This window comes from Drepanopeziza brunnea, assembly GCF_022702325.1.
Source record: "Drepanopeziza brunnea f. sp. 'multigermtubi' strain 214-2 chromosome Unknown ctg7, whole genome shotgun sequence".
NCBI classification, from domain to species: Eukaryota; Fungi; Ascomycota; class Leotiomycetes; order Helotiales; family Drepanopezizaceae; genus Drepanopeziza; species Drepanopeziza brunnea.
This window is the reverse complement of record NW_027094070.1, coordinates 513,093-526,677: the sequence shown is the minus strand read 5'-3', so window position 1 is coordinate 526,677 and position 13,585 is coordinate 513,093. Positions and strand designations below refer to the sequence as shown.

Genomic DNA, 13,585 nt, shown 5'->3' with positions numbered 1-13,585 from the left:
CATTGCGCTTCGAGAGCTTTCTGGCGACATAATTTTTTCGCCCACTTTAGGGAAGGGCCCCAAAAGTGGCGACGTCAAGTCCCACTATTAGGTACATACATGGACAAAACAAATACAGACCCCCAAGCTCCACCACAACATACATTCAGTCATTCGTTTTCAATGCCTACTTTTATTTACATACATATATACTTATATTTATGAAATAGCTTTCCGTCACTATTTAGTGCATACTTCATTCCGGGCTTGCTTTCCCACGTTTTCTTTCGGTTTTGAGCTATCTTTTTCGGCATCTATCTATCAGGCATCTATACACGCTCTCTTTCTGCCGAATCTACCCATACCCATACCCATATTTGTATTTATACCATATCCATTATCACCTGTTGAAATCCCCTCCACGCCCATCGCCCCTAATCAGATACCCCTGATTTGATTTTATTGCCTCCTCTAGTGACTTCGCTGATTTCGCTGATTGATCCATCCATTGTATGCATATATTTTTGGTGTGTATACATGGCTGCTGCTTTTCTTTAGTTCGGCTAAAACCAAGCCCAGCCAAGCCCAAGGCGGCCCCTTCTTTGAACCGCACCCCATCCACCCAATTGTCCGTCCCGATTACCCGTTACCCGTCCTCCCCGTATACAATTCCCCGAGCCGAGTATCCTAGTCCACGCTCACCTGTCCCTCTGCCGTCAAGCCGCTCTACTCAGCAAGCACCATTCTCAGCATACTCAGAAAGCTCTCCCTCAGCCTCCCCACCTCCACCACATCAGGCTTGACCGGCTCCCCCGCACTCCTCCTCAGGTGATCCTGCTTGCGCGCCCTTCGCTTACGCTCTGCCGCGATAGGATCAAGTTCATCATCTTCCTCGCCCTCGTCGCTGCTCCCCGCCTCGTCGCTCTCATACTGCATATCTTGCAGGTCCATCTGGTCGAGCCCAAAGTCTGCGCTGCTGAACGCCGCGCCCGGTAGCATCTCTTGGCCCCCTTGCGCACCGCCGCCTTCCGCCGCCATCTTCTGGCGGGTCTTATCACTGTGCCACTTCTTGCGTGCTTCTTGCCAGGCGATCAGGGAGTTGATTTCAGTAATCGCTTTGTCTTTGTCAAGCTGATTAACCGAGACAGCGCCTGCAAACAAGGCGTTGATGTCGAGTTTACCCGCTTTGGGACCGTGGCGGAGAAACTCGAGAATGCCTTCTATCCAGCCCATGAGCTGGGTGAAGAGGCCGTTGTCATGCGTATGTACTTCGTGCACGAACTTGTAGAAGTTGTGCTCGTGACGCTGGCAAAGGTCGATGAACGCTTGCACTGTTTGATTGGGATCGGCTGACACGTCTTGTTCGCGGCACTTTTCGACAACCTGCGCGCTCATTAGCTGAGAATTTCCATAGAAAGGCATGGACAAGGGAGGCCTACAGTTATCATATCATCAATGAACACCGCGAAGTCCGTAACGCTGTTGTACACATTCGCACTCTTATAAACTCTCACTAGTGGCTCGTAGAAAATTGTGAACAGATCCCTCAATAGCTGTAGCGTGACCGGCTCCTCAATCATACTCAGCATCATGGCCTTGTCGCGCTGTCTTGTATACAGCTTCAGCAGTTGCTTCATGGACGAGAATAGCTGCGCGCCTTGCTTCATCTCCTCGTCTACGTTCTCGACCGCGCTATTCCAGGCGACGTATGCGTTAAAGACTCTGCTGATTTGCTTGGAGTTGAGAGGCGGCTGGATTTCTTCTGAACGCAAGATGGCGACGATGAGGTCGACGGTGTCGGTTACGGACTCGTGTCTGATGGTGTTCTTGATGTCTTCTGGTGCATCGGAGAATTGCTTCAACTTTCTACAGAGAACCGGATCATCAATCTTTGCGACGAGGGAGTCGATAGACTTTTGAAAGCCCTTGATACCATCGTGTAAAGTGAAAGCAAAAATTCGTTGCATCAGCGATCTCGCGCCGAATGGCTGAGCCAGGAAGATATCCAGGACGCTGGACATGACAGTCATGGGATTAGCGATCCGGATCGCATTCTTGATCATCGAGTACGGAATCATGGAATGTATCTTTTTCATCTGGGCGAACAGTTCTGGCGAGTTATCTTCAGCAAGGAACAGGTGGTAGATAGTAGCCGCGACTTCGATGCGCAGCCATTCGGCGAATTTCTGGTATTGGATACTCAGGTCTTGGATGGTAGACTTCTCTTTGATCTCCTTAAAGAGCTTCGTAAGACCATTGCTCTCGACGATATCTCGTCGGAATCTAGATCATCAGGCAAAATCACCCAATCAGAAGGAAAAAAACTTACTGCTCCATGTAAACATCCAACTCCGCAGCTCTCTTCCGCGCAATCTCATAAAACTTTTTCTGCTCTTCGACTCTCTTCTCATCCATCGCCTTTCGTCGCCTGATATCCTCGATGTCAGCATCCGTAGGCGTCATCGGCTCCAGAGTTAAAAAATCCTGGATAGATCTCGTATTCGCAATTTGCGGGTTTGCGAGCAGCGTGCGAAGGAAAGCACGGAGTGAGATGCGTTGGTTCTCGCGCCATAAGACTACAGACTGTGGGCAGGTCAGTTTCTTGAGTTTGCCTTTGGATGAAGATGTGGATTTAAATCTTAATAGATGGCTGCGTACATCGTCTTGTGCGGGGCTCAATGGTCTCCCAGTGTCAGTCGATGCACGCGGAGAGCTGCGACCGAATGAGCCGAAGGAGGCTGATGAGGCGCTGAGGTGTTTGTCTAGGATATTAGCTTATTCCTCTAGCTTCTGATATTGAAGTACCTTTAACTGAGAGAGTATTCATAGACGACGCAGCCTGAGAAGCCGCCCCCGTAGTCGAGACAGAAGATATCGAAGACGCATCGTCGTCGCCTCCTCTCCCTGTGATACCATTTAGGATGTTCGAAGCGGTAGAACTCTGCTTGTTCTTTCTCGGCAATGGTGGCAGAATCTTGCCTGGCAACTCGGTTCGTAAATTCTTGTGCAAGCGGCTGAAGTCCCCATAGCGTCTCCCGACAAAAAATTCCAGCTCATTCTTTCTCTTGACCCTCAGAATGAATTCCTGCATTTCAGTCAGCACCCCAGGCTCGCGTAACTTTTAGCTTACACATACAGCATGTTTGTGATGCCGCACATTCCTCTTAACACTCTTTGTGCGTACACCAGAAACATTCACATCCCACCCATTCGTGAAATGTCCCTCGGGCAAGGTATTCATAACTCCGTGATCGATGGCCCCTGCATCCACAACCTCCAGCTCGGAGAAACGGATCCGCTCTTCGTAGCCTGAAGCTGTGGGGATACCGGATACCATCATCAGCTCGACTAGTTTCTGGCATTTGATAGACAGCTTTCTGCGCTTCGTCTCCTCTAATCTGTCTTCAGAAGATGAAATATGTTTATTGGCGAAAGATTGCAAGAACTTTTGGTGATGATTAGCCCTCCTCGCCTTTGAGCCAACATCTACAATTTCTCCTAATCTCGGTTCGCGCCTCTCCTATACTGTTCCAGGATCCCCGAATATAAGCCAGAAGCGTAAAAGAGAAACTCACCACCTGCAGCTTATCCTGCCAGAATTCCTTCTCCCGTGCCTTATCCAAGAACGGGAACTCGCGCACATGATGCACGAAGATGTACCTTAAGATCGGCAGCTCGCTGTCCAGCGGGCTGACCTCACCAAAATCGGACTTGAAGGGGGCGCCGAATCGTTGCAGGGCGGTAGGAGAGTTGAGCTCCGTAATCTCGTAGGTAACCTGCTGGGAAAGGAGTTCGCGCTTGAGGTCTGTATTTGTTTTGTCAGCCGGTATCTCAGGAAAGATGGAGAGGAAAAAGACAGAGTTTCTTTCGAAGGCTGGCTAGAGAATAGTCTTTAGTTTAGAGAGAGGCATACAGTGTTCTTGCTTCCCGGTCAGAGCCTGCCCATGCGTCGACTCCTCCCTTGAGACCTGCGGCGGAGGCGCAAGTTCCCCATTTGTACTCTGTGCTCCTACTTCCACACCTCCTGCATTTATACCTGCATCTTCCTGTACCCCCGTCCTTGCGCTTTGGTCCTGCCGTTGTGATCTCGTCGCCGAGGGGTCCATCGATGCGAGCTATCTTATACAAAAGCCCGGAAGAGATAGGGCAGACCGATAGCTATCAAGGGTGGGTTATCAGGAAGTTGAAGCTGGAGAGCAGCCTGAGCAAGTAGGTAGGTAGGTAGCTTGCAGTCCAGTCCCCTCCTCTTCCTTGACTTCTGTCTTTTGCTTGGAGGACTGCGTGCGCGTGAGTTACTAAAACATCGCAACCGGATGGAGGAGGGGTTAAAAGCTTACTTATTTTTGACTTTCTTCACTTACTCACTTTGCCTTTTCCTCTCCTTCAGGACCGACACGCCTCTTGAGACTAGGAATTTCAATTCGTGATCCGAGAATTAAAGAGAGAGAGGCTGAAATGAGAAAACAGGTCGAGGCAATCCTTCAATCACTCGGTAGATGAATGTTGGATGTTGGGGAGAGAGAGAGAGAGAGAGAGAGTAGGGCGTAGACGGCGAAGGGCAATGATTGTTGACAGGGTGCACGCTTGTCTGGTGGGCTTGGCTCGATGACGACTACCCTCCGCAGGCACAGGGCGCAGTGCTGAAGGTGAAGACGGACATGAATAGAAACACAACCGGGCGATCGACTTTCTGAGAAATACGGAGCAGCAGCTGAGGTTAATCACTTACTTCTACTACTTACTCACTGGTATCTATCTACGTGCTCCTAGCAGAAAATAAGTATATCTGGGCTGCGATAGGTCGTCTAAGGGTATCATATGTCAACACGCCAGCTGAGCATGTCTTAATCAGTGCGAAGGTTGCAACCACCAGCTCGACTGATGCTCAAGATTCTTGGTCATCCGTCCCGGCCAGACGTCCAGGCGGCAAACTGGCTTCCCAACCAGCTTTTACCTATTGCTATCTATCTATCCCACTACCAGTCGGCGCCCAGCTGACTACTGAAGCCGCGTGCCGGCGCCACTTCTCCAAACGTTCCTATAGCTCCGCTGTGAGGCATTCAGCGCGATGCTTGCATATCGAATCACTATAGCTTCGAATCCTCATCCGGGCCCTGTCCCCTTTAGATGCTCTTCCGAGTCTCCTTGAGCTCCTGCTGTCCGGATGCTTTCATCCCCAGGGTGCCCTCACAGCTCATCGAAAACCTTCAATCTCGGATCTTCCTTCTCCTGCTCCTGCTCCTCGCCCCCATGTCCCCCAGCCCCAAGCTTCTTCAGAACATCCCTCTTCAACTTCCAACTCTCATTCCTCAACGCTTCATAGCGCGGCGCCTTCCCCAGAAACCCAGTCGCATTCAGCGCAGCCATAGCATTTCCTCCCTGCGCCTGCGTCTGAATCCTAGTAGGCGTAAATTGGAACCCCATGACTACCGCCGCAATAACCACCATCACGCTTCCTACCATCCACAGCAAGCGCAGCCTCTTCCTCGTTTTCTCCTGCCACTTCTTCTCCGCTAATTCCCAGCCCTCTACTCTTTCCCTCACGCCTTCGACCCTTTCGGCCAAAGCTCCTATCTTCTTCCGTCCCTTCTCAACGCGGGCCTTTAAGCTAGCGATGCGAGCTTCTTGATCTTGAAGGTTGTTGAAGCCGTCCAGTTGGCCTGTGGCATCGTCGATGAGTTCGGAAGCGTCAGCCTGGAACTCCTCCGTCAGGCCGCGGGTCAGGGAGGCGAGTTCGCGAAGTGAGGTGATGGTCGAGTTGAGGGTGGAGAGTTTCTCGAGGACGGAGTAGTAAGTGTTGTCCAGCCTGCTCGTCGTATTGTTCGAGAGGGTGTTGAGGCCATTGAGGGAGTTGCGTAATTCTCTGTTGTTCAGGCCATTAGCGTGACACTCTTCTGTAGAGTCAAGTCAGGAAGGGCAGACGTACACAGCTCTCAAGACGCCCATCCGCCTCTCATCGCCCACCGCGCCCTCCTTGACCATCTTCTCCCTCTCCCGTTCCCTCTCCCGTTCCATCCCTAATCGTTCCCCTCTTGCATACCCATCCCGCAACCCTCTCTCCCATCCACCGCCATCCCCGTCAAATACACTCCCCGGTCGACTCGCACTCCGGCTCTCACTTGGCGTATGGCCTTCACTCCTACTGGCGCCCTGCCCTTGCCCTTGCCCCTGACCATCTCCCCTCCCAGTTCCGCCCTCTCCTCTCCCCTCCTTCCCATCTCTCTCCCTTTCCTTATTCCTGTGGTGTATATGCGGGTGATGGCGGTGTTTATGGTGGTGTCCCGTAACCTCCGTTATCGATCGTGCGGCTAAATTCTTTGACCGTGTGGGCGATGAGGGAACACCAGACCCTTTGGAGGATTCGGAGACGGGGACGTTGGTTGAGGTGCTGGACATTTTGGTGGATGATTTGGCGGCAAGGCTGAGACTTGAGGAATGGAGATTCCGTAGGAGGTGGAGGTGGCTAGTGTGGCTGAGACTGTGACTAGGATGTGAAACAACAAGGTTATAACTTACCTACCTACCTAGGTAGTGACTGTATAATCCGTATGCGAAAACGCTTGCGTTTACGGAGGAGAGGAGAGGAGAGGCTGCAGTGTGAATGTTGATTTTAGAATCTTGAAACCTGGACGATTAGAGGAGAGCACGGCCTTTGTTTCTTCCTCTCTGTTCGAATGGCTAGTCTTGCCTCCCAATACCCACCAAATTGAAAGACCCAAGTCTTGTACCAGTGCACTCTCTTTCCTCTATCGCATAGATCCGTCCTTCCTTTGAATTGAGATGAAAACAAGTGATGGTCATCTCAAAAGCGACAGCGTAGAACAACTGACCATCTGCCGCAATGTAAAGCCTCTTAGCGACCAGTGAACTCCTGACGCCCAAGCCTTTTCCTGCCTATCAAACGCCGGATACCATGCAATATCCACCATTTCATGTCTTTATGACCACTCATGACTTCAACATCTTATTCCGCTTCTCCTTGCGCTTCAACCGCTCGACCCGCTTGCGATGCATCGTCTCGGCCATCTTCTCAAACCTCTCCCGCTCCTCCTTCTTTGCGCGCTTGTCCTTGAGATTCTGGATCTTGTCCTGTAGCAGAATCAGCATCCATGCATGCTATCTTGCAAAGCTTCGAAAAATCTGCAAGCAGCAAAGACAAGAAGAAAGGGAAAGAGAAACGCACCTTGCGTGCAGCCTCCTTCTCATCCTTCATCTCTTTCTCCTTGGCCTTCACAGCAGCCATAGCGACGCGCTCAGCCTGCCTCTTCTCATATGTGCCGTTGCCAGCTTTCGGCCGGAACGCGGTCTTGGGCTCATGCCACTGCTTGCCTGGTCACGTTTAGATTGAGAATGTTTCTGGAAGTCCCTCCATCGTAGCATAGGCTTCTCAGCGTACCATTCTTGCGCATTCCCTGTGGTTGCGCAAAGACATCTGTGGGAGCGGTGATTGGAGTTGCAGTATCGGCAGACATGATTAGTATGTATTTGGTGATTAGTGTTTGGTGTTTGGTATTTGTTGTGTGTGTAGTATGCAGACCCGGAATTTCGAATTCTCAGGTGATATTGAGGAATAGACTTTTTCCCTTATCAGATCGCAGCCCTGTATAAGGTTGGTTGATCCTCCATCTGATAAGCAATACCTATCTAAGCGTATCCGTATAGTCTGGCAAACTTCTGCCCCTTGACCTCGACCTCGACCTCGGTCTCCCACCTCCCACTCCCGGGCCGTGGGCTCCACATTTGCACTTCTGTTTTGTTTCCCGCTATGAGTGAATATTTCTTCTTGTTTTCTTCCTTTCTTTCTCGTCCTTGAGCTGCAAAAACTTGCCTCTGTGACTGTGGCGGTGACCCCTCTCTCCCCCTCTCCCTTTCCAAAAGCGAAATTCGAAATCCAAATCCCTCGTCGACCAGCATCAAGTCGAGTCCAATCGAGCCCAGTCGACAAATATCAAATACTAGCTGTTGACCGCTGCCAGTGCGACGACCGATCCTGGATGCCGCATATCTGTTTCCTCGATAGCTTTATCCAACCCACACCGCGAACACTTGGCTCTCCATATGAAATGATGGCATAGTGCAAGCAAGAAGAGCGCCTTCTTGCTATCTTCTGCTCCCGCATCATCCAAAAATTCCTCTGAGTTTCGCTACAAGCAGACAATCCACAAACATACCCGTGTAACCTTACTCGAGTCGAGTCCGCAAAATCGGACTTGCTATTTGGACCTGCCAACGCTCCGACGACTTGGAGCTGATCCGTCGAACCTACGGGGGAAGTGAATAGTAATACAACTTGCTGAGCGTGTTGATTATCTGGCCTCGAGGAAAGAGTTACCTCTCCGTTGATCCTCCTACCGATCACAGTCGCTCCACAGTATAAAGGGAACATCGGACACACAATGGCAGCCACAGACACACCAGAGTTCTCCACCTCTGAGGCCCCTCCAACTTTCAAGAACGAGAACAAAGGACGAGAAGCGCTCATAGATGCTGTGGAGGACAACGTATTTGGCTCCATTGCCGGTGTGGCAGGCAAATACATCGAATAGAGCTGATTATGGATGGATGCTATAAGAGCAGCGCAATTGGCATCATTTGCACCAATGATTATGCATTCAGGAGCGCCGATTGGGAATTTTGTATAAGCCAGGACCGGAAGGAACGAAAGACATGTCCGCCTACAATCCCAACCCGACCACCTTCCTCTGCGCTACACCGGTCCCCTCGACTGTTTCCGCCAATCGCTTAGCCACGAAGGTGTCATAGGCCTCTACCGAGGCATATCTACTCCTCTTGTTGGTGCCGCCCTTGAAACATCATCCCTCTTTTTCTGAAAGCGCGTAGCCCGTGAATCATTCTTTGCAGCCGGTCTGTACCAGCGCGAGAAACCCCTTCCCCTGTCAGCCCTATGGCTGACCGGAGCCATCTCGGGCGCTTTCACATCCCTGGTCCTCACACCTGTCGAGCTCGTAAAATGCAAGATCCAGGTACCGGCTGGCGCAAATCCTACACGCTCCCCAACCCCGTTGACAGTCATAAAAGAAGTATGGCGGCACCAAGGCCTAAAAGGATTCTGGAATGGTCAGCTGGGAACCCTGATCAGAGAAACGGGCGGCTGCGCAGCATGGTTCGGCAGCAAAGAGACTGTGACTCTCATGTTCCGCCACTCGAACTCCAAATCCACCCCCTCACCCCCGTCGTCTAAGAAACAAAGCCTCAAAACCCAAACTTTACCCACAACTCCCGAGCTTGGTTTCGCCCCACTCCCGCTCTGGCAACAAGCTCTCGCCGGCGCCTCGGCAGGCATGTCCTACAACTTTCTTTTCTTCCCCGCCGACACGATCAAATCGCGGATGCAAACTGTGTCCCTAAGCAGCAAAGTTCCACAAGTGAAGTTTTGGGACGAAGGGATGGCAATTTGGAGACAATATGGGATGAAGGGCTTATATCGCGAGTGCGGGATGACGGTTGCGAGAAGCGCGCCCAGTAGCGCGTTTATTTTCATCATTTTCGATGCGTAGAAGGGGTGGTTTCATCGATCATGAGAGGAACTGACCACGACGCCTGCTTATAGTCAGTGGCTGAACAACCCACGCAGGAATGAAAATACTTCTTCCAGGCGAGGTTGGCTGCTCGGATTGTGAGTTGCGTCTTTGCTTTTATTTCTGCATGGGTCATTATGCATACTATAGACGATTCTGGCGTGCAATTGGTTGGCGTTATTAGAGGATCACTGGATTTGGCAGTCATGATTTTGAATTTACTTTTAATATTTCGCTTGGCTCTGAGTTTGGCTTTGAATTTTATCCTGCGTGATGTAAATAGCTAGCATTTCAGCGGACTACCTATTACTTTTGGTTTTTCAGAAAGGGAGGTGATCCAAATAGCGCGTATGAATACCCATTTACGCAATATATATAGTATAAGCAATATAGCAGATGCTTAATAGTGTAGCGCGAGAGACAAATTATATATAAACTCTTTCTCACAGAGCATTTTTTCTTTCCTTTGACTTTTCTTTCTAATCGTCGGCTACAATTGCGACTCAAGAGTCTGTAAACCGGATCAGCGTAAAAGATGAACGTGTGCGGACTTGTCTTTATATTTAAAAAACAAAGCGGCTCGTAATGAGATAGATCGCAACCAGATTCGATACAGATATCGACGAGTATAATCATACGATAGGCGAGCCTTGGCGTGACCACTCAATTAGGTAGGTAGGTATATTCAAGTAGGTGGTAATAGTACTTTAGCTATCCTCTAGTCAGCACTAAATACCGATGCGTCAATAACGTGTTTCTGTTTCGAGCTTTTGGTGCGGTTCTTGATCTGGCTTGGAAGGATTGTTTTTGTGCGTGACTCAGCGGATCCTACGATATCAGACTTGAAGGTGTTTGAAAGCTTGAAGGAAAGACAAGAGTAAGCACCACTGAATGCCGTTGTGGTTATTGATGAAAAGCGCCGGAGTTGTAGGGCGTATAAGTAGGAGAAGATGCTATTTTTAGAGGTGTTTGCTATAAGAGAAGTGCGATACTGGTTTAAGTTGGTATGATAGATGTGTTGCGGGTCGTTCACATGCCAGCTGGCGAGCGACCAGGCAGAGAAGAGGAGATTGAGATTATCAAAGAAAAATATTGGAAGATGTGATGCGAAAGACGGGCTTCTGGGCTACCAGTCTTGCCCAGGCCAAATACATATATATATATAAATATATATCAGCCAGCGGCACTTATGCCCCTTCCTTGTTGCTTAGCAATATCTACCTAACTATTTGAATATCAGGAATATACAACACAAAGAGAAGCAAAAGTTGAATGCGTGTTCCCGATAACGAATGAAGTATAGTTTTGGGCTGCTCTGCATTGCACTGCTCTGCTTTACTCAGAGACTGTATATAGCTGCGACATTTACACATGTAATACATTATATATTACAATTATGATACTTTGAATCGGCTTCCCTCTACATTTCAGTCTACAGATAACAGTGATAATAGTAGTAGTAGTAGTAGTATTAGTAGTAATTTTCCGCATCCGGGCAGTAGGTATTGAATTTTTCCGGAGCGGAATTCCCCGGTGCAAATAGATACGTACGTACTTCGATATTCCTTTATGTAATGCAAGTATGGTGCATGTGGTAAGCAAGTAGGTAGCGTCCTTTTTTAGGGGGGAAACTTTGAGCTTGGAACTAGCGGCAAGTGACGTGAGAGAGTAAGGCTTAGTTAGTACTTTGCCTCTGCGCACAAGACAACGCACAAATGACTTGAGATCTAGGACGACGAATACGGGCGACTGATTGTACCTTCCGAACTGATTTGGAGATCCTGCTACTTGGCTTCTTGTTCACAGGTGACGCCTATATATCTCCTCGTAGGTCGGGCTGATTCCCATGGTATTGGTGCCGCGTACGTAAAGTGAGTGTTCATGTGGTCTTTGCCCTACCGCTTATTCGCTATTCCCTTTCTGAATGGATGGCTAACTTAGGACGGAATATCTGAATAAGCGGCTGCTCTGGTCCAGAATCAACGCGTCTATAATGGAGTTGACGGTGGAGTTGGGAGCCTGACCTATGAGGGGATAGAGGAAAGATAGATATAAAATACGAAATCCCTAGTTTTGTGCTCATATGTTCTGGCGTGTAAGTCGACCTAGATATTTGGGACTATCTGGCATTTTTCGTAAGTAGGTACCTTAAGGGCAAGAGGGGGGGGTTCAATTCAACGGGCCCTTTGACGCAATTTTTCCAACAAGACGGTTGATCAGACGGTTTAGAGTCAGCGCTAGCCAGACCTGATTCAAGAATAGTCTATCAGATAAAACCGACCGTCCTTGACTATTCTACTGAAACGTCGACTTTGTCATTCGAAGCCAGCTCGTGAATGCATGCAGCTATAGATCGTATGATTTTTGAAAATCGATTTCAATACGGCTCAAGATCTCGCTTATTGAGAGAGCTCTACTTAGCGCAAGTATGTAGGTACCTACATTCGCGAAAACCATACATTAGCTTCATCACTTAATCACCGAACTATTGTCGATACTTTTAGGCATAGATAGTATAGCAATTAGCTCGAGGAAGAAAAACAATTCATGTTAGACCCCACTGGCGTGCCACCATTCGTATGTTAAAAGCCTCATCCCCCCCCTCCTCTGTGCTTAATTCCCTCCTCAGAATTTATCACCATCACTCTCGACTCGAGCAACTTTCATTCTTGGATTTTTTTCAACATCTGTATTGATTTCCATCTTCATCTTCTCTTATCGTCAATTAGGACAAAACCCATCTCTCAAGATGAAGCTCTTCACCTCAACACTTGCCTTATTTGGCCTCGCGATGACGGCAGCTCAGCCTGTTGTCGATAACATCTTGGTTGAGGCCAGACACGCTCCAATCGGTAAGTCTCTGCTCCAGAAGTGAAGAATCTGAAAAACAAGAAGAAAATGGAGGGAAATAACCCACCTTACCCCATCCTCTTGTAGACCCAGTTACCCAGCAAGCCAGCCAGCCAGCTAACATACACCTCTCCCTTCCACAAGGCCAATTCATCAGTCACTGCTCCGTGCCCGGCACCGTCGCCCTAACCTTCGACGACGGCCCTTCAATTCATACCCCCGGCCTTATACAAATGCTCTCCAAGCGCGGCGTAGTCGCGACCTTCTTCGTGAACGGGTACACGGCTGCCTGGACGCCTGATTGGCACGCTATCGTGCGGCGCGCGTACAACGATGGCCACCAGATCGCTTCGCATACCTTCTCGCACAGGGACCTATCGACGCTGTCCTGGGCCGACATGGAGTGGGAGATGCTCGAGAACGAGCGTCAGATTGCCGCCGCTGTCGGCGTCATACCCACCTACATGCGCCCACCATACCTGAACTGTAACGATGCCTGCTTGACCCTCATGCGGAATTTGGGATACAGCGTTATCAGCACGGATCTAGACAGCAAGGACTACGAGAACCAAAGGAATATCTGGAACTCGGCGGGTCTGTTTGACGGCGATTTGAACTATGGCGGCAATTTGGCCCTGGCGCATGATATCTATGGACAGACAGTGCAAGTGCTAACACCGCACATGCTGGATATAGTATTAAGGCGCGGGTTGAAGCCGGTTACTGTAGCACAGGTATGTATTTAGACTTATGCACTCGCTTATCTTCCGATCCCGTGTTTGTTCATTTTCCTTTGGGGATCATTGCTGACGGCCTGGAAAGTGTCTTGGAGACTATAAAGATTGGTACCGCAGTCCTCGCTAAGCAGATCCATTGAGCTGTGTAACAAACAAACCAACAAAGCATATGTACGTAGCTAGCAGCTTAGAAGCTGAAATCGGAAATATACCTGGCTGTGGCCCAACCCACTCCAATTGTAATCAATCGCTTGATCAGACGAATGGTGCGCTCTATAAGTGCATAGCTCTAGCAATACCAAAGAAAAAAAGAAGAAAAAAAGAAACCCCCCTCCCTTTATAAAAATAAGTCGTGTTTCCCTGTCTTTCCCGCAAGGTGTATTCGACTCGGTCCAGCAACAGGGGCTCGTAGTGTTTATCTCGCGTCACGTAGAGTAGTACCAACTACCTAGAGTGGTAAGCTGGTGCTGTTCTCCCTCG

At 49.5% G+C, this 13,585-nt stretch overlaps 5 protein-coding genes across 5 annotated transcripts; 2 read left to right on the top strand and 3 right to left on the bottom strand.

Annotated features, from left to right (window-relative positions):
- Positions 1–705: 705 nt before the first annotated feature.
- Positions 706–4,085, bottom strand: L3040_004696 (uncharacterized protein; the record flags this gene model as incomplete). Its single annotated transcript, XM_066156298.1, has 8 exons — positions 706–1,362; positions 1,419–2,262; positions 2,309–2,562; positions 2,638–2,741; positions 2,785–3,064; positions 3,116–3,424; positions 3,555–3,784; positions 3,893–4,085. The coding sequence occupies 8 exons, from the start codon at positions 4,083–4,085 to the stop codon at positions 706–708; spliced, it is 2,871 nt and encodes a 956-aa protein (XP_066011715.1).
- Positions 4,086–5,166: 1,081 nt separating this feature from the next.
- Positions 5,167–5,961, bottom strand: L3040_004695 (uncharacterized protein; the record flags this gene model as incomplete). Its single annotated transcript, XM_007289291.2, has 2 exons — positions 5,167–5,842; positions 5,906–5,961. 2 exons carry the CDS (start codon positions 5,959–5,961, stop codon positions 5,167–5,169), a joined length of 732 nt encoding a protein of 243 aa, XP_007289353.2.
- Positions 5,962–6,927: 966 nt separating this feature from the next.
- Positions 6,928–7,451, bottom strand: L3040_004694 (uncharacterized protein; the record flags this gene model as incomplete). The annotated part of the gene is made up of 3 exons (XM_007289292.1): positions 6,928–7,068; positions 7,163–7,308; positions 7,376–7,451. 3 exons carry the CDS (start codon positions 7,449–7,451, stop codon positions 6,928–6,930), a joined length of 363 nt encoding a protein of 120 aa, XP_007289354.1.
- Positions 7,452–8,375: 924 nt separating this feature from the next.
- Positions 8,376–9,497, top strand: L3040_004693 (uncharacterized protein; the record flags this gene model as incomplete). The annotated part of the gene is made up of 2 exons (XM_066156297.1): positions 8,376–8,499; positions 8,821–9,497. The coding sequence occupies 2 exons, from the start codon at positions 8,376–8,378 to the stop codon at positions 9,495–9,497; spliced, it is 801 nt and encodes a 266-aa protein (XP_066011714.1).
- Positions 9,498–12,267: 2,770 nt separating this feature from the next.
- On the top strand, positions 12,268–13,232 carry L3040_004692 (uncharacterized protein; the record flags this gene model as incomplete). Its single annotated transcript, XM_007289294.1, has 3 exons — positions 12,268–12,370; positions 12,513–13,102; positions 13,191–13,232. 3 exons carry the CDS (start codon positions 12,268–12,270, stop codon positions 13,230–13,232), a joined length of 735 nt encoding a protein of 244 aa, XP_007289356.1.
- Between the last annotated feature and the right edge of the window lie 353 nt (positions 13,233–13,585).